This window comes from Hypanus sabinus, chromosome 3, assembly GCF_030144855.1.
Source record: "Hypanus sabinus isolate sHypSab1 chromosome 3, sHypSab1.hap1, whole genome shotgun sequence".
Lineage (NCBI taxonomy): Eukaryota > Metazoa > Chordata > Chondrichthyes > Myliobatiformes > Dasyatidae > Hypanus > Hypanus sabinus.
In genome coordinates this window covers 118,461,908-118,488,149 of record NC_082708.1, presented here as the reverse complement: position 1 = coordinate 118,488,149, position 26,242 = coordinate 118,461,908, and the positions used below count along the sequence as shown (strand labels likewise).

Genomic DNA, 26,242 nt, shown 5'->3' with positions numbered 1-26,242 from the left:
TATTTGGCAATCTGGATCTCAGACCTGACACAAAACTCATGGTTTAAGCGAGCAGCAGATCTTTGAATTCCTGTATGTTTTTCAGTCCAGGGCCACCCATAGTAAGATTGGAAAATATACCAATGTTAACACTTGCAAAAATCTTCAAAATTTATGGAAACATCAAAATTATCTCCTTCATCTTAGGTGCTCCTTTGTGATCAAGCGAAATCTGCTCCCACTCCAATTTTGTGGGTTCTGAGTAGGTGGAAAGGAAAATAGGAAGCTCAGTAACTTGCTGATAACTCTGATATACATGGATTCTTCAGTACTGTAAAGGCTTTCTATGATTATGTACTCAAGGTCACAAACCACTGAGAGCTGAAGATGCTTATCAAGGATAAAGAGATGGTTAGCACCTGCTTGAAAGAATGCCTCAGCTGTGACTTAGTCCTAGATAAAAGCATTTATGACTTGATTCTATGGCTTATAAGCCAATCCAATTTCTTCTGCTAAGTAATATTGTCCTACAAAACATCATTCCCAAGATATCAGAGAGAGTGGAATGACTGCAAATGGTGCAAGGGGGAAAACCAGGACAGATAATGCAACCAAATACAATTTTATAGCAGTTTTTCAGTTCAGTTCAGTTTCAGTTTATTGTCATTTAGAAACCACAAATGCAATGCAGTTTAAAAAAAAATAAGACAACACTCCTCCTTAATGATATCACAAAAGCACATGACAAAACAGCCTACACCAAAAAATCCATATAATGTTTGGTAATCCCCAAATCCAGAGTCCAGAGAGGCTTCAACAAATTAATGTGATTGGAAGCAAAAAGAATTGTGATGTTTGAAAGGACTAAAAGAAGCTTTAAACTTTATGTTAAACTATGAGATCCAGTTTTGTTACAGAAAGCTTTTGATAATCTTTAATCAAGTTTATTCTTTTCCTATTTGTCAGAGTTTGCTTCAATGAGATTGGTGGGTTGCAGATGAATGATACAATAACATGGTACAGCCCAGTCAGCAGTGAGCTTTGTAATGGTGATGCTGCTGAACCTTACACCACTGAACGAATGAGGCGAGTACCAGGTGGATACAGCCCTCTGACTGATCATTTCCAGGCCATGACAATTGACTTCAACTGTCCACAGGTATGAGAACAGCTGCATCAATTCCAAGGACATGTATCAAGAAAACGTATTCTGGGCTTGAAGTTGGCCTGTGACTGTATTTTGCAAGTACCACTGAAGTATAATATTCGTATTACTGTTCAAAAAAACAGTGCAACACTTTTACTTTCAGGCAAAGATGTAAGAATTAACTGCAAGGGAATACATGTGCAGTTGTACTCTCAGTTTTTGTTATGTTTCACTCTATTATGTCAGCCGTCAAGGTCGGCTGATTATTTGGTCAGCTGCAGAATAAGCTCGCTGATGTTTCCTGAGTCTAGGATAAACACTATTGGGTAAACCCATTGATGGGATACAAGTCACAGCACTGATGCACATAAAAGCATTTGAGATCAGAGCCTCAGCATTAGTATATGGTAACAGTTTGTGCTCTCTTTGAACACAATGGTGAGGGGATGTGAATTTATACTGACATCTGAAGGGTTTTGTAAAAATAATTGTTCACAGAATGTGAATGTTGCCCATTAATAGTTGGGCTGTTTGAGAGAGTCAGGACAGACTAGATAAGAGAATGTTCCCTTCTCTAAAGGATATTTGTAAACTAGATGGGTTTTTACAACAATGAAGTTGTTTCTTCATCCCTACCTGTGATATTACCTTTTATTCTAAATTTTATTTAATTGGGATTCAACCTGAGATATCTATTGGATCCAAGTGAAATGGGATTTAGCTCGTATCTCCAGTATTCAGCCCTCAAGTCCAATGAGCTGCTGTATCCAGAGTGTGAAGCAAATAGTTTAAAGTTAATTTGGAGTAAAAGATCAGTATAGATATTCGGGTGGTATTTCTGAATCTTTTTTAACCTTTATACCATTTACTCTGATTATTGTTTCTTTGAAAGAGTAAAGTCAGGAAAATTTCTGTTATTGTTAAGAAATTTGTTTGCATGTAAGCATTTTTAAAAGGATATATTTTTGCACTATTTAATTACACAATAATTGAGCCTATGAATCATATTGTAATTCAGAAACTAAAAGAAAAAATCATTTTATGTAATATCTTTAAAAAACTGTTTTGAGAGGTAATTTGGCATCTTATTCTTTTGAAAATACCATGCACTGTATGATATGAAGTCTGCAGTAAATGGCGGTCATTATGTTTATGTTTTATATTAGGACTTGGAAGAACTTACAAATAGGAAACCTTGTCGACTTTATCTGCCAGTAGTTAAGGAGGGTGTGCTGGATGCTATCGTTGCTTGGTTTGTTCTGCAGTTAGATGATGAAACCAGTCTTTCCACTGGCCCTGATGAAGAAACCTGTTGGGAACAGGCTGTATATCCTGTGCAGGGTGCACTCGGTCAGTATGAAATAATAGAGAAGTTTGTTAAGAGAAAGTATTTTAATTCACTAGTAGTGATTTCAGAACTATGAAGGATATTTTTAGAGCAAGTAGAAAGAAACTGTTTTGTGTGGCAGTCTGTTGATAAACGATGGTTATAGAAACAGAAAATGAGAATTTTCGCTCAGTCACACTTTAAAAAAAAATGCTATGGAAGCACATGTCTAAAGAACTTTCAAAATAATTTGCAAAACCACCTAAAGTGGATTAATATAAAGGGAAAACCTGGAGTGCAGGACTGAATTAGGCCGCTCTTTCAAATAACTAACACTAGCATGACAGATCAAGTGGCTTTTGCTCTATGATTTAAAACTCTATAGTTTGCTCAGAATTTGTTCAGTGAAAATTTACTCTTTCAATCAAATATAAGCAGTATGAACAGAAAAGTTTCTGCATATGCTGGAAATCAGAGCAAAACACACAGATTGTTGTATTCCCCAAATGAAATGAAATGAAACCAAAATGCATCAAGCACTTATCCTTAATAAGACAACAACAATCTGGTTCAATAGAGTGCATTCACATAGTAAAATTTGACACCAAGCCATGTTGGATGACCAGAGTTCTATTTGAAGAAATAAGTTTCAAAGGGGACAGTGAGGTGGAGAAGAATAGAGAAATTCCAGTCCTTAAGGTACAGACACAACCATTAACGGTTGAGTGAAAGAAATCTGAGGATCTTGGGGACATCTGGAATTGATAGAGAAGTAGAGAGAAGCCATAGATTCATTTTAAGCTTTGACCACACAGACAGTTTACTATATTGGGGTTGAACAGAGCAGGATAGAATTTATCAAGAAATCTGAAGCATCGTCCCAATACTTCATTTAAAAATGCTGTTTTATTTTGAAGAAACTAAATAAAAATAATGAAGTATAATTAATATTTTGGAGGAAAGCAGATGAGACTTTTTTAAATCAATACTTACCTTGATTTATACATAATGTATACATATATAAAATTTATACATTTTTATCAATATTAGATGACATCTCAAATAAGCAGATTTATCATAATAAAATGATAGTTGTTCCCTTATTTGAAGGTACTAAAAATATAAAACACTTCTTCATACATTTCTCTTTCAATTACTTTGGGTAGGCCTGTCAACAACAATGGGGAATGGTTGGAACTGTGCTTTTTGTGTAACTTTCTGCTCTGTCACATATGCGCTTTGATGCCTATCTTCCTGTCCCACAGTAATTGGAAAACCTTCAGAACACTTCCTCTGGTTCTTAGTTGAAGTGTTAAGATTATTTTTAGTTATCTAATTTCAATCTGTGAAGTGTTGGCAGTTTAGCAGGAATCCTATTTGGCCACATCAGGTTTTTGTGAGCAGCGTAATGAGTCTCCAAACACAAGTATTTATTATTTAGCACGTAGTTAAAGCTGCTGCTGCATGCTTCAAATTTGGCGTGCCCTGTTTGCCTTAGTGACGGAACAATTTCATGCTAACTATCACTTCTCACCAGGAGTGAAGTCTTCAAATTTGCAGTTTATTGGGCCAGGATTTAGGCTGAACTCCTGCCATGCACTTAGCTCAAGAGGAGTGTAAATCGGCAATGCAAAGGTTTCTGTGCTTGATGTACAAGGATCCCAATTTTATTTATTTTATTTTCAGAACTAGAAATTATAATTGTTACGAGCTGAATGCACAGATCTTCATGTATTCATTGTTTTGTGACATGAGTAATTGTCCTTCACTATTCATACAATTAAGTTCTGGGAGGGAAACAGGTCAGCAGAATCTGGCTTATGATTTATATCTACTCTTATGTTGCAGGCCAGATAGTGAAATATGGTGATACTCTAGTAGTTGACGTTTCCTGCAAGAATTCATACCTGGTTTTTCACAGTATTGCTGTATTGAGACATGAAAACAAGACCACAATTGAAATGAACACATTGAGTGATCAGCCAAGTAGCCATCTTGCCTGTGAAACTGAACTGTGTAATGCTTTGGCCAATCTTCAGACTACGAGTGACTCTGGAATGACCCTCCATTGTATGCTTGAATCGTCAGAAATAGCTCGTCTCAATAACACTCAATATAATGACTGTTTCAAATCGGCTCTAAACAGTGTATTATCTTCATTAACACCAGTGGACAGCGGAACCTGTTTCTCACAGAGAGTGGATGACATGAATTGTGAAAACACAGACTTCCATAGTTCTTCAGTCCCAACCTTTGACACTTTGTACCTGTTAGATGTATCAGAGGGCTTTTCAATTTTGCCACTGATTGCTGCTAAGTTGGCACCCATTAAAGTTTTTAGTTCCTTAGAGAAAGCACAGCAGCAGGCTACATTGAGTATTCTAGCAGAATCCAACAACATTTCCAAAGATCTGTTAGAGTTTTGGCATAATTATCTGGACGATGACTCGACACTTTTGCAAAGGCCTCAGTCAGGCAAGCTCTGGAGTGTGATTATTTTGGATGCTATAGAGACATGTGGACTTATACGACAAGGCCTGGTAGAGAAAGCAGTCCTTGCTAGGTATGTCTTAATTTTCATCTTGTTCTTTAAAAGAATGCATATAAACTTCTTGTCTTGCAGAAACAATAAGCTACTTATTAATGGTACAGATGGTAAAAGTGAGATAAAATGGGGAGGCAACCCAGGTTTGTCTCAGTTGGGGATATTTTGATGACGAAATGGGTTTTATTCTCCTGGGCCACATCTTCATGAAGTGTAGAGCCAGTGGCCAATTAAAGATCTTAATGGGATTACTAACTTAATTTGCATGTGATTTTGTTTATTTCTACATTTATTCAGCAATGAGCAAATACTCTGTGGCCAGTTTATGAGGTACATCTGTACACCTACTTATTAATGCAAATATCTAATCAGCTAATCATGTAGCAGCAACTCAATACATAAAAGTTTGCAGATATGGTTGAGTTGTTGTTTAGACTAAACATCAAAATGGGGAAGACGTATGATCTAAGTGACTTTGACTTGTGGAATGGTTGTTGATGCCAGATGGGGTGGTTTGTGACGGGCTGATCTCTGGGGACTTTCAGTCACAACAATCTCTAGAGCTTACAGTCAGTGTTGCCAAAAAACAAAAAAAAAAATCCAGTGAGCAGCAATTCTGTGGGCGTGTTAGATACGTGCATTATGACCAAAGGAAAAATGGCTGGAGTCGCTTAGCACTTTAGTGCTTGGGTGTTTATAGGTGTGTGAAAAACCAAATGTAGTTTGACAAAAGTTTCACAAAAATAGTGAAAGGAAAACTGCCAATATTTACAAAAAGATTTCTACCAGAATACACAATAATGGTTCATTCACTACTTATTTTTACCCAGTGTGAACTCCTGGCAGCTCCTTTCTCTCTCCCTTACTGAGGGCAATGAGATTTTTTTTTAGTCACTAGGACTTGCCATCTTTAATTACCAACAAAGTTAACTTAAGACAACACATGAAGTAGAATATGATACACCCCACAATGTAGCTAAAATCATATTACAAAATAAACATCAGTATCTACCTTAAATACAGTATAAATATATACACATTTTCAGCTCCTCTTCACAAAATAAATAGTGGAAGACACCATAAAGCCAACCTGAGCTCATCAGCTCGTTTAGGGACCCATTAGGAGAATATACCAGGGAAGATATTGAAGTGCATACATTCAGTGCAACGACTGTGAATGCACGTTTGTAAGGAGTACATTTACTGAGGGCTCTTTAACAGGGCAAAAATGCCTTGTTGGTGTGAGAGGTCAGAACATAATGTCCTGACTGGTTTGAGCTGACAGGAAGGCGACAACAACTTGACCTCACGTTAAAAACAGTGGTGTGCATAACACATCAAACTTGGAAGTGGATGGGCCACAGCAGCAGAAGACCACACCACATTCCACTCTTCCAGCAAATAGAGTGCCCACAGAGTTTAATGTTGAAGAGAAAACCTCAATGTCCAAACTAAACAAATAAATAATAAAACAAATTAAGATTCTGTGACTTGACAGCTGACTATTAGAATTGAAGAGTCATATATTAAACCTTTCAGTATTGAGGTTATATTTAAGAGCTATCAAGGGAGAGAGAGACAGCCAGCTCCTTAAGGAATGTAACATGTTACACAGAACCAGAACAAAAAGAACATCTTATTTTGTTTTCTCATGCTTAACGATCGGAATTCATTTTTGAACTGTAAGCTCTATGAAGTTTAATTCAAGACCCGGTAGGCCCATTATTGTAAAATGCACAAGTATAACTTAAGTCATTGAATTGATCTAATGGTGGGATATTTTATGTTAATATTAAACTTATGAAATTAATTCTATTACCTATATACTGCAAGAAGAGTCCTACATGCCCATTAAACTTTGCTCTCTTTGAGATCAGGAGCTTTTTTTTTGTTGGAAGAAAAAGCTCGTTAATGACTTTGGTTTTAGTTAATTTCTTTGACTTTACCTCAAACCTGCTGAAATCCCCATCCATTTCTTTGCTTCAATTGGATTCATCCTGGAAGTTACTTGATCATACTTTAGATTACTTCTCATCCCTCCACCTCATGCTTGGGATCTGTTTTTTTTTATTTGGTGTCTATAGGGGTGGGGGGGGATTAGAATTTCTTTTGTGTGTTAAATGCATAAATGCCAGATTTAAATTTGGTGTTTACCTCTTCAGGTCAGGTTCTGTAAGGTATAAGGTGATGCAGATGCCATTCTACATCAGTAGAGAGGGATATATGAAGTTTGTTAATTGTTGAATCATAAGACTGCTTAAATGTTTGTCTTTTTTTAGGTGCTTGCTTCGACCTGAGGGAAGGTTGCTGCCTCAGTGTATTACAATATATGGAATACTCATCGAGTCTGACACTTTACAGCAAGAAAGTGCTGTTCAGGGAAAAGAACCCACATTAGGTTTCAATATTGCACCCTTCATCAACCAATTCAAGGTTGTTTCTTGTTAGTATATTGTACATGTTGTACAAAATCAATTTCTTATATTAAATAGATTTTCCTATGGTAAGTGTGAAGAAATTGATTTCTTTTCCCTACAGGTACCTATCCATGTATTCTTGCATTTATCCACTTTACCTCATGTTCAACTCAGTGAACCAGTGGAACTATTAAAGCTGAATCTCCTGGACCTTGTCACTGATGACCTATGCAGTGAGATCAGGGTAAAGTGTATTTTTTAAAAAGTTATATCAATGGTTATGGGAACTTTGAATTTTGCTTTAGTTTACAACTTTGCATTCTAGTACCAAAATTAGTCATATTCTTTCACTGCTTATTAAATATTCACATGAATCATTCCCTTTTGAGTTAAGCTGCAACAGGGACTCCACTATCTATAGAATGTTCGTTGCATAGAATTTTAATGAAAAGCAAGATCATAAAACATCAGAAAATAGGAACAGTTGATTACTCTGCCTCTCAAGCCTGCCCTTCCATTCAAAATAATCATAGTTGATCTGACTCAAGTCTCATCTCTTCTGTGCCCTTACCTCGTAGCATTTCATACCTTGATCTTTCAAATGTTTATCTTCATCCTCTTTAAATACCAATAATCCAGCCTCCAAACCTTCTGAGGTTGAAAATCCTAGAGTTCCTACAAGGAGGTTTTAAATGACCACCCCCTAATCTTGTAACTATGTCTTTTAAATGTTTGACAGGTAATCTGTTGTAAATATTAAGTGCATATTACATGTAGAAAGGCAAAATATACCAACCTGCTAGACCGGTGAATGATAAAAATGTTAGGAATAATATAATTTAGTTCATCAAAGTATAGGCTGAAATATAAAAACAGTATTCATATTAATATTTTTAGTTATAATTTGTATCTTCAAATTTGAAAGCAATACAGAGAAATTTTCAGGATATTTAGACTTTTGACAATTATGTTACTATAATGATAATGACATAAATCCCTCTCCATGTAACAAAATTACCTATAAACTTTGTGTATATGTAAAGCAGTTTGACCCAAAATGTCACCCATTAATTTCTTTCCACAGACATTGTCTGTCAAGAATTGGGTTAGATATTTACCAGTGTGGACCACTGTCAAGCATCTTTGCTCCGCCTGCTGCAAAAGGCAGAATTTTCTGCTGACCATCCAGTTTAATTTCATTTTCCATTCCAATTCCGACATACTGGACCACGGCTTTCTCCACTATTACAATGAGGCCACTCTCAGTTTGGAGGAGCAACACCTTATGTTCCATATGGTTAGCTGCCAACCTGATGGCATGGGCATTGATTTATCTAATTTTCGGTGATTTCTCCCCACTGTTCCTTTTCTCTTTTCCCTTTCACCATACTGGCTTCCCTCTTATCCCTTCTCTTCTCACCTATCACCACCTTCTGGCACTCTCCTCCTCCTTCCTTTCTCCCATGGTCCATTTCTATCAGATTCCTCTTCCTTCAGCTCCTTACCTCTTTCACCTATTACCTTGCAACTTCTCACTTCACCCTGTCCTCCATCACACCTACATTTCCCCTCACCAGGTTTATCTATCACCTACCAGCTTGTACTCCTCCCCTCCCCCCCCCCCCCACATCCTTATTCTGGCTTCTTACCCTTCCCTTTCCAATCCCAATGAAGGGTCTTAACTCAATGTTGAATGTTTTTTCCTCTATAGATGCTGCCTGACTTCCTGAGTTTCTCCAGTATTTTGTCTGTATTGCTCTGGATTTCCAGCATCTGCAGAACCTCTTGTGTTTAAAATTATCATCCTTTTCTTTCAATACCCATGACCTGTCCTACATCATTCGATTACATCAGCCCCACAGTTCTTTATGAATTGTGTTCTTTCATTTCTGGCTTAGTTTTTACCTCCAGTTTCCATTGTTTGGACTTTAATCTTTAAGACACATTAAAAAGTCAATTCTGTTACCACATTCCCTGATATCTCCTTTGTAGCAGGTTTCTCCTCAGATGGGATTTCTGGGAAGCATCTTGGGGTGTTTTGTTATGTTAAATGTAATTGCGTTGTATATTGTATTATATTGGGCTTTAACAGTTGCTTGAAATTCTAAGGATTCAGTTATACCTAGAGATTCACAGGTAGGATATCATCTAGTTCAACAGTAAGAATCTAGTGATTTTTACTTTTTTCAAGTAAATTCATAATATTCTTTGAAACAAAGACAATACATGTGTAATCAACTGCTGTTGTAGGTAAACCTACCACTTTATAACAGAAGTGGAATCCCTGCTGCAATTTTAACCATTCCAATGCAACAGCTGGTTATAAACAGTAGGAATTTCCAATCTACAATTCAACCATATGCTTTTGGACATAACTGTAAAACCATACTAATTTCAGTTTACTCTCTTTTAACACATAGGTGCAAGTGCACTCCTCTGGAAGTCTAACTGCTGTTCCGTTTTGGTATGAAATTCACCTGGACATGGACATCAGTCTGAGTACATGGAGTGAATCTTCTCATTGGAAGCAGGCTGCTTTTGTTCTAGACAATCCAATACAAGTTAACAGGGGAGATGAACTTCTGTTAAAAGTTCGTTATCACAAGAGTAATATCTCAATAACTGTAATCCATGTGTAGCAGTAATTACTCAGGATTAAAAATTGATATTAATAGAACTCGCCTGTTCACAGCTCAAATTATAGCAAAGTTCCCCAAAGCAGTGAAGTAAAATGGATCTGTTCCATTCCAAATTACAAGAACCATCAAACAGGACTATTAATTTCCCATTGGAAAGATATTCCCAATGTTCTGCCATCGAACTGAACTGCCAAAGATATGAACAGATATTTTCATGGATAATTGCATGATTTATAGACTTGTATGCATTTGCCATTATTTCTATGGCTTTCTAATTTAAATTGTTCACAGATTGGTCAGTTTTAATAATGTATATAAAGACACTGTACTTGGAAGAAGATTGTTCTTTAATCATTTGTTGAAAATGAAATTTGGGTGGGGATGGGAAGAAGAGAAATAGTCTACTTATTGAAGTAGACTGAAATAGTCCAAAGGCCACTTCCTGCTGTTTTTACAGTGCCTATAAAAAATATTCACCCTACTTAGAAATTTTCATGTTTCATTGTTTTACAATATTGAATCAAGATTTAATTTGGCTTTCTTTGACACTGATCAACAGAAAAAAGACTCCGTGTCAAAGTGAAAACAGATCTCTTTCAAGTGATCTAAATTAATTACAAATATAAAACACTAAATAATTCATTGCTTATGTATTCACCCCCTTCAAGTCAGTATTTAGCAGAAGCACCTCTGGCAGCAATTACAGCCTTGAGTCTGTGTGGATGGGTCTCTATCAGCTTTGCACATCTGGACACTGTAATTTTTCACCCATCTTCTTTACAAAACTGCTCAAGCTCTGTCAGATTGTATGGAGATCATGAATGAATTGCCTCTTTTTAAATCCAGCCACAAATTGTCAATTGGATTGAGGTCTGGACTATGACTTGGTCACCGCAGGACATTAACTTTTGTTGTTTTTAAGCCATTCCTTTAGCTTTTTGCTTGGGGTCATTGTCTTGCTGGGAAACAAGTCTCCCAAGTTATGGTTCACTTGCAGACTGCGTCAGGTTCTCCTCCAGGATTTCCTTGTATTTTGCTGCATTCATTTTACCCTCTATCTTTACAAGCCTTTCAAGGCCCGCTGCAGTGAAGCATTCCCACAGCATGATGCAGCCACCAACCTGCTTCACGGTAGGGATGGTGTGTTTTTGATGATGTGTGATATTTGGCTTATGCCAAACAGAGCATTTAGTCTGATGGCCAAAAAGCTCAATTTTGGTTTCATCAGACCATAGAACCACCTTCTAGCTGACATCAGAGACTCCCACATACCTTCTGGCAAACTGGCTGAGATTTCATGAGTTTTTTTCAACAGTGGCTTTCTCTTTGTCTCTTTCCTGTAAAGCTGTATCTGGTGAAGCACCTGGGCAACAGTTGTATGTGCAATCTCTTCCATCTCAGCCACTGAAGCTTGTAACTCCTTCAGAGCTGTCATAGGTCTCTTGGTGACCTCCCTCACTAGTCCCTTTCTTGCATGGTCACTCAGTTATTGAGGACGGCCTGCTCTAGGCAGATTTACAGCTGTGCCATATTCTTTCCACTTCTTGATGATTGACTTAACTATACTCCCAAGAGATATTCAGGGACCTGGAAATTTTCTTGTACGTATCCATCTCCTGACTTGTACCTTTCAATAATCATTTTGCAGAGTTGCTTGGAATGTTCTTTTGTCTTCATTGTGTAGTTTTTGCCAGGATACTGACTCACCAGCAGTTGGACCTTCCAGATACAGGTGTATTTTTACTATGATCACTATGATACACCTTGACTGCACACAGGTCTCCAAAAATAGATTTCTATTTAACTAATTATGTGACCTCTAAAACCAACTGGCTGCACCAGTGATGATTTGGTCTGTCATATTAAAAGGGGGGGGGGGGGGGCGGGAAGGAAGTGAATACTTATGCAATTTTTTTGTCTTATATTTGTAATTACTGTAGATAACTGCAGAGTTCTCACTTAGACATGAAAGTCTTTTTCTGTTGATCAGTGTCAAAAAAGCCAAATTAAATCCATTGAGACTCAATGTTATAAAACAATGAAATATGAAAACTTCCATGGGGAATGAATACTTTTTATAGGCTTTGTATTAAATACTGCAAAATACACCCATGTATTCACCATTTGCGGATTAGCCTTTGGCTTCTGTCACCATCGGAAGAACCGTTCAATAATTCCTATGGTTTACAATTAGCTATTGCATTGACATTATCAAGAAGATGTTTTCTTTCAGCAAACAGATCTCAATCTGCCTTAAGCAGATAGAGATGAGAAATGGCAAAATAATTATATCTAATAGTAATAGATCTCTCACATTATTACGCATGAAAAATGATCAAATGTTCTGGCTGCTAGACATTATTTGAAACATTAGAACTATTTCTAAGCTATTTCCATATCAAGTGAGTATGTCTGATTTATTATGTTAATACAGAATACCCAATAGTGTATTCACAGGAAGGCATTTTGTTTACACAAGTTTAAGAGCTTTTATTAAAGTAAAATTAAATCACATAACCAGTTATTATGCAAAGTGAAAATTACTCTTTCCAAGGAGGCTTCAAACAGTGTCCTTTATAGATGAGCACGAGGAATTGTGTGCAATGAATATTAGTTTAATGGTTTTGGCCACCTTCAAGCTGAAGAACAAATAAGTAATTCATTTAGCACTACAGAACAATTGGTTAGTGTGGTTTAAAAATCAGATTATGTGGCAATATTTATGCACATTTTAATATAACCATGATGTTCAGCACACTAACTTTACTGTTTAGATCATGAAGATAACCAAACTGCTGCTGCATCCTCTATGTATTTGATGTACATACATGCAAAAACAGCCATACATATATGGTAGCTTCACATTGTCAGCAATGACTTTATGGTGTAAAAGCTGTAAAGGTACTCATATAAAAACAAAACCCACGGCAGGTGAAACCTACTTCAATGTAATTAAAACAGGACAAGCCTGACCAGGTCCAAGGTTGAAGGATCTTTTATCTTGATTCCTCTACTTTGGAACAGATTTGCTAAACCTGCTCCACAGGTTTAAACTGGCATAGATAAACTGGCAGGTAGATTTCCCAACGCAAGGCCAACTTGAAGTTCAATGGCAGTCAAATTACTACCAATGAGTAATATAATTGCACACATTTTACCAAGATCTGCAGTAAAATATGTCTTGGTAAGATTCAGGTCATAACTTTCAAATTGGTTCACAAATAGTGGTAGTAATATTGATGAGAGACTGGAAAGGAAGAAAGCCACATTTAACTTTCAGAAACAATATCCAGGTAACCCCAGTGTTGCAGTGAGCAGTGTTCTTAGGAAACAAGTCTGTCTCACAAATTTCAGTAAATGTGAAGCAGGATCATCTGAGCATGTGTCAAGAAACTAGTTGCTCCCCCCCCCCCCCCCACAAATCCTGTATCTCAAATCTTTGGGTCATGATTTTGAATTCTTTAATGGTGAATTTTCATTAGCTGAACAGCAGTAACATGAGGGTTTCCTGGACTTATGTGATGCTCTTTAGAACAGTCACCGAGGCATGAAAATGTCCAATTAATTAAATTTTTAAAAATGTTAACCACTTTTGATTTCATGTAAATAAGCATTATTACACCAACTTCTGCTGGCATTAGTGTAGCTTTAACAGAACATATTCTGATTGCTAATTTTAAAGGAAAGGAACATTTATCAGCATGTGCCATTATCAAATTAAGCAATATATCAAATTTTTGATTACTAGATCAAGTTTTAAGGATTCTATATTGTTCCAATTGGATCACTATAGCCCCAAATAATTAAAAACAATTAATATGGTGATTAAGGTAGAAATCAATTTTACATAGTCTGTATATTTAATTGATTCTAACATCAAACTCAAATGGTAAAATGTAGTTTAATAACCAAAAATTGCAAGATATCTCACTCATTTCTGATCAAAATGCCCAACATTTGACAGATTAGCGGTCTGTGATTAATACAAGGCAATATTAATTTACCATTATAAACCTAACAGTTAACTGACAATTCTATTTTAACAATTTACATACAGCAGATGAATAAATGTTACTGTTAAAGCACTATTATACTAGTTATATACTTCTGATTCACACTCAACCTTTTCCAAGTTACAGCATTGAGGAAATCCAAAGAAGTACATTTTGAATGCATCCAAGTCTTGTAACAATTATGATGCATGATTTATACACAGGTTGGTAATGTACTTACAGTATTAAATTTGAATAGGCAACAGAGTAACCATAGTTTCCTCTTTCACTTCCATGCAACATTAAGTCTCAAAAATAGGCCCATACAAGTTTTCAGCTGTAGAGGTATTGGAACTGCATTTTTTTTTCAGAAATTTGAAATACAAGAAATAAAATTTACTGGATTTATCAAACCTTTTGCAACACCTATAATACCTGGGAATTATTTACTACAGCAAGATTGCCCTGCTCATTCTGGCCTCACAAAATTGGTGGGAATATATATTGTTATTGTAGAATTAAAACTCCTGGGTCTGAAATATAACACACTGGAGCTATTGCACTTTGGACTAACTGTTCCTCCGGTGTGCAGGCATAAAGTGCTGTTGACACATTTAGGATATTCAAAAATGGTTTACAGCCTAATGAATGGTTTGTGGAAGTTTAGTCAGTTATGTAGATGAAGAAAAATTACTATCAGTTTGTACACAAGATCCCGCAACCAGAATTTAATTAAAGAATTGGGACAAATTGAGCAAAGAATTGCCCCTTTAAATGACTAATCATAGTGAAACTATAAAATGAAGTGAAAACAGTGAATCTGAATAAATAACCATTATATTCAAAGATGCCTTAATATTTAAAAGTCTGAAATGGAAGCCTCCTGTGCCTTTCCTGTCCATACAAGTCAAGGTGCTCTGACTAAACACTACTTCTCAGCTCCTTGGTTGCAGCCTTGTATGGGAGTACAAATGCCTATCAAGTACTTTTTAAATTAAGACACGTTCCATATCCAATAATCTGGGAGATATTTGATGGATTTTATGATGCTCTGAACAACATTGTGTAATTTCTTCCATTAAAAATTATTATAGACATCTATACAGTAGTTAGTGATTTTCATACAACCTTTATATCACAAAGTTCTATGATATATAGTTAGCATGTTTTAATATACAGCATTAGATTTCTATTTTAAAATTTTCATCAAGTTCATCTATAATGCTCGATCTTGTTATCCATGGTACCATCCAGAGATATGGATTTAAAGCAAGTTTGAAGTCAAAATTTAATCAACAATTTAAGCACTTTGATCAGGAATTTTATGGTGATTTGCTGTGCACAGAATTTAAGACATCTTCATTTTCTTTCTCATTTGGTAAATCATCAATAGTATGGGGTGCAAGAGCTGCGTGTGTCTGTCCAAATCCTTGATAGTATCCCTTTGGAGACGGTGGGAGAGATGGAGTATCAGAATTCAGGTCTTGACTTGCTGAAGAGAGAAGGCTGGTATGTTCATTGTGCTCTTCCTCCTCAGTAACATTTGTTTTCCTTGGTCTACCCAGCACAGTCCTTCCTATAAAATTTAAACATTCAGAAATAATGACGGGATGATTGCTCCTCATTAAGATCCACAAACTATCTTGGATTTGTTGCATTAACTATATTTAGATAAAAATTCTATGAATTATTAAGTATATTTACCCTGCAGCTAATATCCAGATACAAGAGATTTAAGTCACTATCAGCTTAATTGTACCTACATTTATTAATTGGAACTTTGTGTAACCATGAGCAAATCCTGTAAAATTAAATATTCCCTAAACGCTATGCAATAAGAGTAATTGCTAAGAGACTAGTTAGAAGCATACATGTGTTAACTATTAAGTAGATCTGAAGGGGTGTCCAGACTGACACACTTGCATATGAAATAAAGTTCATTGGTACAGTTGCAACAGCAATTCAAGATTTATCCTTAGAATGTACTATAAAATCTTTAAGTCATAGGCTTTATGCACAGCTGTTTGATGCAAATCAATTACCATTTACAAATTAGTAATTCTCTTTTACTGACAAAGGAATTTGCCTGTAAAGTGAAAAACAGCTGGCATAAATGATAACTTCTCAAACTTGAGGGTTTCAATGATCAGTCTCTGACTTCCCACACAATTTTCCTTATGAAATTTATGATAAAATTGAGTTAACCAGAAGAATCCAGCAGCCATAAAAATGGTCAGTATCCTACTACTGGTTTAAACCTGCAGCTTTTGAAATGAAAGTATAAAGGAAAGAGTAATATATTCAGTATACAAGTTGAACTCTCAAAATTCCAGAAATCTCCAAGATATGCAATTTTTTTGAATTCTGACATGATATTACAAATGGAAAATTAAACGAGGTGCTGGGAGGGTTCATAGGGAATGTGCAGGTTTCTGTGAACCACAGACAGTTCAGAGAAGTGACTTCACACGTGTTAAGAACAGAATTTAATGAAAAATTAAAAAAAAACTGCATTAAGTGAAAAATGAAATCTTGATTGTGTATTGAAGGAGTGGATTTGTCAGCATCAAGGTGAACATATGTCACTTAATGGTATGCAGTTGCATGAAACATGCAAAAATCTGTCACAATGAACTGAAAATTGAAGGCCACTGAGTATTCAGCACTCTGGTTGCAGAAATTTAAGAAAAGGGCACAGCTTTACATTTAAAGATTGATGGTAAAGGGTTTGCTGATCAGAAAGCAGCAGAGAATTTCAATGTTTGCCGATATCATCACTTATGAAAATCTAACACACTGAAAAGCTGAACATATACATGATGAACAAATGTAAGACAAAGACTACTTACCAATAGCACATAAATTCAGAATCCACTGACTGTCCACCTGGGCTGCTGAGGTAGTAATAGCTTACAATTCTAATGGTTCAATGTACACATTGTTTTATGAACAAAATTATTAAAAATATATAAACCCACTTCATGGCATTTGTACAAGCTGTATATGTTCTGTAATGTCAATGAAATTTGTGTTTTGACTTGGGTCTCATCCCCAACGTATCTCATTATATAGATGCAAATATTCCAAAATTGCAAACAAAAATTCCAGCAGCAAGCATTTCTGTTAAGTGCGCAACCTGTATAACTAATTTTGGAGAAAGAAGGACATCTTGTGACAGTAACGGGAACTGCAGGAATGCAGTATTCTGTCTTAGGTTTCATTAATATGAAAACAGGATAAGAGAACTTCAGAGAGGAAATTAATTCTGAAGACAAACATTTGGAAGTATATTTTTTGCCCAAAATTTACTTCAGACTGAATGGAAATCTTAAGTGCCTCAGAGTATGTGTATCCCCGAGTCTGATGAGATGTCAAAAGAACTAACCAACTTCCAAACATTTCAGAAAATGGGAAACATGCTAAAGTTTCTGTTATTGGAAATAACCCAGGAAATGACAGTATTAGTCAGTTATATTGTTTTGGCTGCAAGTTAACTTCAAGAATTCAAATAGGGTAAAATTAATTAGTGTATTAAGGCAATTGGCCAAATTAGCAAGTCAGTATGGATTACCTCTTTACACTAGAACATATCAACCAAGCAGAAACAGTCCTGACCCAATACTTTAAATGCAGACTTTTAGAGGTCTTACTGTACAGGAGTCAGGAATACAAATCAATGATCTGTACTTCCCAAGCCCAAAAGCAGAGACCAGATACAGTTCTTGCACCATTGTCCAGACTTGAGGTTAGCTGGTTCAAGAAGATTGAAATCAGAAACATCTCATTTTGGCAGGACTCTTGGTCATGAATTCCTGGGAACTTTTAAAAACAGCAATTCCTCTTAATTTTATAACTATTTGACAGCACCAGTCATTGCTGACTCACAGGCTGTAGACTTGGGAAGAAAAATAAACACTCTCCACAAATGGTAGTGGGCCAATTTGAAAGACAAAGATACCCAGCATACAAAGTAGCTAATAACAAAGCCCATCAAATGTTTAACTACATAACAAAATATCAAAATACTAGTCAAAGGAAATCTTTAAACCAATGCAATAAGAGAAAAGCGTATCCCAAGTAGAAAAGTAGCCTGATAGAGGTTGAGCAACCCTTATCCAAAGGGCCTAAAGGTGCTCCATATTTTTTCAGACTTGGTAACTTGGATATGGTACCCAAGTCTAAACATGAAATCCATTTACATTACATGTACAACTCATACATATATCATGAAGGTAGTTTTATATAAAAATTGTTAACATTGAATTATCAGAAAAGTAAGCTCACCTGCCCAGGTGGACAGTCAGTGGCTGTTTGGCATCACCATCATTCCCAACTCTGAATTTATGTGCTACCGGTAGGCAGTCTATCTCACACTTCTTCATCACACATGTATTGATGCAGCCTTTCAGTGTGTTAAGATTTTCATCAGCAATGATCTTGACAAACCCAATAAGTCTCACTGCTGCTTTGTGATCAGCAGATAATTTATTCCCATAAATCTTTAAAAATTTAATGCTGTGCATTTTCTTACATTTCTCAACCAGCCTGCTGAATATTCACAATTACCTTCAGCTTCAATTTGTTGCAACAGATCTTGTTTCACGTTAAGCTGCACGTTCACTCCAACAGAGACAGATCTGCTATTTTCATACACCACTCAGATCTGTTTTGCTCTATGCAATGTTTTTTTGTTGTTCTATTTTTCATTAACTTCTGTTTGTGACACATGAGGACACTTCACCTTAACAGTAAGGCCACAGTCAGTCCGTGTGGGCATCTCTCATCCCATTATGTTGAGCACTGGTGCTCCCCAAGGCGGTGTGCTCAGCCCGCTGTTGTTCACACTGCTGATGCACGACTGTGTTGCAGGATCCAGCTCAAACTGTGTCATCAAGTTTACGGATGACACAACAGTGGCTGTCTTATCAAGAACGATGACAAGACGGAATATAAAGGGGAACTGTGAGAAGCACAGCCCAAGCCTGAACGTAGAAGACAAAAGAAATCATTCTGGACTTCAGGAAGGTGCAGACAAACCATCCCCCTCTGCGAATATATGGCTCCTCTGTAGAGAGAGTTAAGTGCACCAAGAACCTGGGAGTTCACATCATGGATGACCTCACCTGGGCACTTAATATCAGCTCCCTGAACAAGGCAGCACAGCAGTGCCACCAACTTCTCAAGAAGATTGAGGCAAGCAAGTCACCCCCCACTCTCCATCTTATCTGTGTTTTACAGAGCATCACTGAGAGTGGCCGGACAAGCTACATCTGCGATGGGAGCAGTCGATCATCAGACCTGAAGCCCCCACAAAGGACTGTGAGATCAGCTGAGGGGATCATAGGGATCTCCCTACCATCCATTGGGAACATTTATCAGGAGCGCTGCATATGCAGGGCCCTTAGTATTATTAAGGATCCTACCCATCCATCCAGCATCCAGTTTGACTTCTACCATCAGGCAGGAGACTCTGATGCATTAAAACAAGAACGGTCAGGATGAGAAACTGATTCTTCTCACAGGCCATTAGGCTTCTGAATTCCCGGCCACATTGTATACCAAGTGTCACTGGTTAACCTGTTCCATTCCTTACAATATTTAATATTCACTTTTGTTTGTTATTTATGTGAGATTCATCTGCAGATTTTATCCTTACCTTCATAACTTATTGTGTGTTATGTGTATAATGCGCTTTACACCGTGGTTCGAGGAAATGGCGTCTCGTTTCTATATATGTAACATACACCTACATAGTAAATAACAATAAACTTCACTAGACCTGACTTGTTAGAATTGCCTGTGGTGTGCAGAGACCTGCGCGTCACCTGGGAACCTTCTCAGTGCCTTATGAATTTTTCCATTTGTGACATCAAATCAACAGAAAAAATTTTACATTTCATACATTTTCAAATTTTGGATAAGGGGTGCTCAACCTGAGTTACTTCAGAAGAATGTATCGGATCTATGAAGTCCTGTCTAAAATTAGATCAATGGCTAGGTGAGCTCAGGTTAACAAGAGACATATTAAATGCTGGTTTCTTGCAAGAATAATTTCTACTGACTAATTAGGTAGACCTGTCTTTTCTTTTTAAGATTCCATATAAAATGATGCACTTCTAGTCTTGCAAAATACAATATATAGTATGATCTTAATTGGGGTATCTCTTCTGATATGATTGCTATTAAACAAATAACACAACATTGTCACTGGCTTCACTTGAAACTAAGTCAAGATGATACTTTGGAACTGACACCTTTGCACTACAAACAGGTTGAAAGCTTTCAACCTGAGATCAAAAGTTTCAATGTCAACATGTGAATGATCTTCCTTACCAACATTCCGCACTTGTTCCGATATGTCTGCTCTGATGTCAGAGATATCCCACATTGCAAGAAAAGAATCCAAGCAGGAGCCTTCCTCAGCTTCCTGCACATAGGGCTTATAGGAAAAGCTATAATGATGACCAATCGCGGCAAAGAACATTTCAATACAAATGACAAAATCCTGAGAAGGAAAATAGAAAAAAAATGTTGATCCAATTACTTTTTTTTTTCAGTTTATACCTTTCTTCATGCTAGCCAATTTCCTCAATCTATTTAACCACATATAAAGGTTGTAGATCATTAGTATTAGTGTACAAGATGCAAATCAAATTGGCTGGTTTGCACCCAAATTGGTGCTCGTTCTAATGGCCACTGTTGTGTATGGGTACATCAAACATCGGAGGTCTCAGAATGCAAACGGTGAGTTTCACCGTTTGGCGAGATTCTATCTTGCAAAGATGTGTCTGGTCACATTGCTGAACAATGTTCCATTCTGCATACATAGAAAGCTGTGCTGTTTAGGCTTTTCAAACAAACACACAGAGACTAACATCAACTGCTGCTGCAAGATTATCAATCTTTTGATCTTGGCTTGGTCTTTAGAGAAAGAGGCATTGTGACCCAAGTGTTGTGGAGTAGCACATTCTAAAATCTGGTACCACGTGCTATGGAGTATTGAATCTTGGTGCAGCCACCACACTCTACGGGATCATTGAACACTTAGGGGCTGAACCTGTGTCATAATTACTCAGACAATCTGGTCATGGAAATTAGTGTTTACATAAAGTATTACCATAGTGATCATAATGAAAATCTTGCAACTAAATGAAACATTGTCTGATAATGCAAATGGTTACATATGAAAATATTCAAAAGAATCAATAAGTCTTTGTAATTTTAAAAACCTTTGCTCCTCAAACACATTTTACATGTCCTTAATTTACCTTAATTTTGAGAGCTTTTCCCAAGTTCCTTGTGTGATGTGCAATGGAACATCAGCAGGTTACAGAATTCACTGATAACAAAGTCATATTTGAAGTTCTTGGGGCCCACTGGATTTGTCCTCACTTTTTACAACCCAACCCATCTCTCAGCAACCAATTTCTAAAATTTCATATATGCAAACATGCCAAAATCCTACCAAATACAGTTCCCAACCATTCTAGCAGTTCAGTTGCAGCTGCCATTCCTAACTGGAATTTCAAATCATTTACCGGTATTTCATTTACATAAGCAGTACTTTTTCCAAACTATAGCAGCATCAATGAGTTCATATTTAGATTACATTAGCTTTACTTGTTACATGTACAAAATATCAAAACATACAGTGAAATGTGTCATTTGTATCAAGTCGAATCAGCACGATTTATGCTGGGTAGCCTCCATGCGTCGCCACGTTTCTGGCACTGACATAGTATGTCCACAACTCCATGGCCCTAACTCGTACATCTTTGTAATGTGGGAGAAACCAGAGCACCCAGAGGAAACCCACATGGTCACAGGGTTTGAATGTACAAACTCCTTACAGGTATAAGGAAAATTTTTTTGGTGGATTGGATAGATTGAACAGAAATATGCAGTTTAAGATGGCACTCATGGTGCCCAGTGACTACTTATTGGTGGCAAAAAAACAATAGAAAGAAAACTAAGTACCTTACAGCTTATTAATAAATGATTTGCACTAACAATGGAGAGGCGAGCAGTGGTGCAGGTGAAGCAGCAGGTGAGAAATGGTTGGAACTTGAAATTAATGTACATTTTGTGTTTAATTATTCTATTGTGCTCTCTATATTTAAAATTGCACACCTAGAACGTTGATCACTATTTTACACAGTAATAGTTGTTGACAGTATCCCATCATTTGCATACTAACATTATATAAATCACTAGTGGTGAACGCTTTAATATTTGAAAGTAGGAAATATACTTGAAGGCTGGCTCTCAAAATAGTAATATCAAACACATTGTTTGATCAGAAAAATATACCTGTTAAGCAAAAAACACTATAATGGAAAAAATACTTCTAAGTAACTGCATTCTTCCATCTGGCAGCATAGATTCAATAAGTAACTAGCATGCAATAACAAGCTTTTGATTTACTATATTCTTACAGGGAGGAGACTGACCAGCCTCCTGACATTTCTCTCTATTTACTACAACTCTTAGTTGAAGGCTACCAGCAGAATAATAAAAAGCAAAGAGTTACCAGCACAGTACATGTTTGTGGTATTTCTGTAATGTATCCTCAGTGAGACGAACGGTTTATTGTACAACCTACCATCTGAATTCTTGCATGAAAGGATAAGAACCCAAATCCTTCAATAACTAGGGACAAGCTGTACTCTCACTCTCAAAACTAAATTAACTTTGAAGACAGAAATATGATTGCAAGAAACAGAAGTAGGCCATTCAGGTCTAATGGCCACGCCACCACTCAGTAAGTTCATGGCTAATCAATATCATACCTCAGAGCCACTTTCCTGTGCTAATCCCATTTGGCTTCAAAAATGTATTAATTTCTGCCTTGAGCATATTCATGGGTAGAGAATCACAAACGTTCACCACTTTCTGAGTGAAGTTTCTTTCAACTTCGATCTTTTATGGGTGACCATTTATTTTGAGACTGTGTTCCCTGGCCTGAGGGGGCATCCTGCATCTGCAGTGCAAGAATGTTCAATGTTCCAATGACGTCTCTTATCATTCTTCCAAGCTTTACGAATGGGATGGTGGGTCTGTTGTACATGGAAAATCAAGCAAGCTCTCTCTGCACCCTCCTCACATCCCATTTTATCACCCAGCTTAATGTCATCAGCAAACTTGGTTTCAAACCAATTGTGAACTGGTGGGACCCCAGCACTGGTCACAGATGCCAAGCCTGAAAATGACTCATCTGTTCAGATTGTTTTCTGACAGCCAATACTCAGTTCAGGCCAGAATACTCCTCCCAATCTCAAGTGATCCGATAAACAGTCTTGTGGCATATTTCCTCATGACAGTTGAACCCAATTGGAGCTAGCAGTTAGCTCTCTCCTCCTCATTTCTTAAAAGGTGGAGTTACTTTGACTATCTTCCAGTTTTATCAAAATCTTGTATGTAGATTTTCAAATTGAGTGTGGTTGTCAAACTTCAATCCCATTAATTTATTAATGTTAGTTTATTTTAACTTATTCACTTCAAACTAGTTGTTCTCCACTCTTTCCTGCAGGTAATACAGACACACATTTTATTTTATTACTCAGCTACTTCCTCATTCCCCTATTTATCCTGTTTCAGTTATTAAGCTAAATATTTATTTTTAAAACAAAACAGGTCTACAGAAGATATTCCAGACTATGTACGTACTTTTCTGCAGATTTCTCCCATTTTCTAATATTCCTTTCCTGATCAGGTGACTGGATTCCCAATTCTTAGGCTTACCGCTCTTCAGGCAACAAAAAAATCTATTACTTATAACCTTGTCTGCCATGAGTAGAACATTCTTCCTTTGACTTTTATGCTTTAAAAAGGGATATGTATTTGTAGAAAATTATGCTAGAGATGTTTTCTTACCATCAAACCTTTTAATGCAGCAATTTTTAAAATACTTTTTCCTGTTATGAGGTTTGTGCTTTTTAAAAAACTAATCTATTTTTGTGACAATATGTGATGGTTCATCAGCACTTATTGGCAAAAAGCGGTATTAACAGTTAAATTAACTGCTGTATCACCTTTCTTAGTTTTCATTGGCTAAGTATTAGCACGTTACCCACATGATATGATAGTTTTAATCAGCCTATTAACTAGTTTATACTCTATCCAAGGAATTTTCTTAATTTCATCTATAAAAGTGATATACATTTCAGAGGCGCCATCTTTATTCCTATTGCTGTTGCATCTATTCACCTCTTGGCATCATTTCTCAGCTCTTTATTTAGTATCTGGATAGTTGTTTTGTACTTTAAAAGAAACTGAAATCTTAGAATTAAGATGGCTTGTCATTCCTGACTCCTGGGAAAACCCCAAGGATCAGAACATTATCAGAGGTCCAACACTAGCAAAGACAACCTTCAAAATTGTTCACTTTTCCAAACTAGATGATTCATTCTTTATATAAAATTCTACCATATACAATTATTCTTCTCAACAATGGTAGCTTTAAAATAATCTGTTCCTAAACAGCCATCCTTGCAAACTAAAACAGATTCCATAAAAGATGCTACTTTTGAGGGTGCTGTACAAATATAACTGCTAAAGTTACCTGTAGACCAGTAGCCACAGCTTCTACACTCTCCCAGTCCCAAGTGTGTTTCTCAGATATGACCCCAACTTTCACAAGTAATGCAATAAAGGCAGCTTGCCTAAAATGATTGAAAAGGAAATTTTAATAATCGTGATAAAATGATCAAAAACACAATTCAACAATTTGGGTTTTGATTTTTTTCATTAATGTATTCAACTAATTTATTAAATTCAGCTTTAAGGAAACTACTGTCTGTTTTAAACCAAGGAATAAAAAGCCTTAGGAGAATAAAACATTTTTAAAAACAACTTACCAGAAAGATACAAAAACAACTAGCTTCACACAGAGAAACTTGCCCACTGGCTGGATGGGGTTCAATTCATTTCGCAGCACTTTATAAAATAGCACAAGGCAATACATGGCAAACTTGAAAAACAAAGAACAGTATAATCACCATTACAAGAATAAATAGCAGCACTTCTGCATCTTTAATATAGAAAAATATAACCAAACATGCTTATGATTTTGAAAGAATCAGGAATTATGTTTGAAAAGCTGTTTCTTTTCAAAATTTAGTCAAACCTTAAAACTTCATTTTACAGCGAAATTCTTGAACTTAAGACCAAAACAAAAGACAAATTGTTTTCAAAAAATTTAATCAAGTGCAACAAACCAGGAAAATAAAAATTACATTTTTTATAAGCATATACGTATATCAAGACTTACTAGCTGTGAAAGATTGTTAATTATAACCAAGTATGTCCAAGCATTCTTGAAACTAAAGTTCCCTTCATCATAAACCCCAATGAGTTCGCAGATTCTATAGACGAAAAGAAATTTCAATTACTGGCCTTGAATAAAGCACACTACTTGATAGCATACTTGTAAGATTGGCATCCAAAAATCTAAAGTAAAGCTAAGTATCAAGAATATCGCACCATTCTCTGGTAGCCTCCTTAAATAGTTAATAGAATCACACTGCTTTTGTTATAACTGAATAGTCCCAAATGTCAACGTGTGATAATTATTTAAACAAAATGAACGCCGTACCAGATCATGCCAACTTTCGCCAGTGATTTGGATCAGGACCATCAACCTTCATTTAAAATCTAAGTAAACACACATTTCTGCTCACATACTGTGAAACTTCCCCATATAACCCTCCAAAAATTGGCGTCATCCACAAATTTTGATGCTGCTGATTCCAAATTTCAAACCACGTAACTTGGGCTCTACTAAATGTGTCCACATGCACCAAATACCAACTACACATCAGCCATGCTCACAGAAAGGTTGTATGCCTCCCCTCCCAGCTTATTCTATCTTCTGCCCCCTTTCTTTCCAGTACTGGTGAAAGATCTTGGCCCAAAAATACTGACTGTTTATTATCCCTCATAAATGTTGCCTGATCTGCTGAGTTACTCCAGCATTGTGTGTTGTTCATTAACTTACTTGGTATAGCAAAATCTTTAGCACTACGAATGTTCAAAGTATGCATGTGTTACCATATACCACCTTCAGATTCATTTTCTTGCAGGAATTTACAGGAAAAATACAACAGAATTTTATGATAACCTATACATAAACAGATAAAGACGGACAAACAATCAATGTGCAGAAGACAAACTGTGCAAATAATGGGCATTGTTGTTT

General features: G+C 36.4%; 2 protein-coding genes across 2 annotated transcripts in view; one reads left to right on the top strand and one right to left on the bottom strand.

Moving 5' to 3' along the window:
* The window catches only part of prmt9 (protein arginine methyltransferase 9), a 60,895-nt gene extending 48,990 nt beyond the window's left edge, over positions 1-11,905 (top strand). Inside the window, exons 7-12 of the mRNA XM_059965013.1 lie at positions 946-1,138; positions 2,293-2,476; positions 4,302-5,016; positions 7,278-7,431; positions 7,537-7,659; positions 9,836-11,905. Coding sequence (XP_059820996.1) covers positions 946-1,138; positions 2,293-2,476; positions 4,302-5,016; positions 7,278-7,431; positions 7,537-7,659; positions 9,836-10,054 — 1,588 coding nt within the window. The 3' untranslated portion in view covers positions 10,055-11,905. The remainder of the gene's footprint in view (positions 1-945; positions 1,139-2,292; positions 2,477-4,301; positions 5,017-7,277; positions 7,432-7,536; positions 7,660-9,835) is intronic.
* Positions 11,906-13,936: 2,031 nt separating this feature from the next.
* Positions 13,937-26,242, bottom strand: part of tmem184c (transmembrane protein 184C) — a 34,198-nt gene continuing 21,892 nt past the window's right edge. Inside the window, exons 6-10 of the mRNA XM_059965012.1 lie at positions 25,316-25,409; positions 24,903-25,015; positions 24,608-24,707; positions 20,380-20,551; positions 13,937-15,622 (exon numbers count right to left, since the gene is read on the bottom strand). Coding sequence (XP_059820995.1) covers positions 15,369-15,622; positions 20,380-20,551; positions 24,608-24,707; positions 24,903-25,015; positions 25,316-25,409 — 733 coding nt within the window. The 3' untranslated portion in view covers positions 13,937-15,368. The remainder of the gene's footprint in view (positions 15,623-20,379; positions 20,552-24,607; positions 24,708-24,902; positions 25,016-25,315; positions 25,410-26,242) is intronic.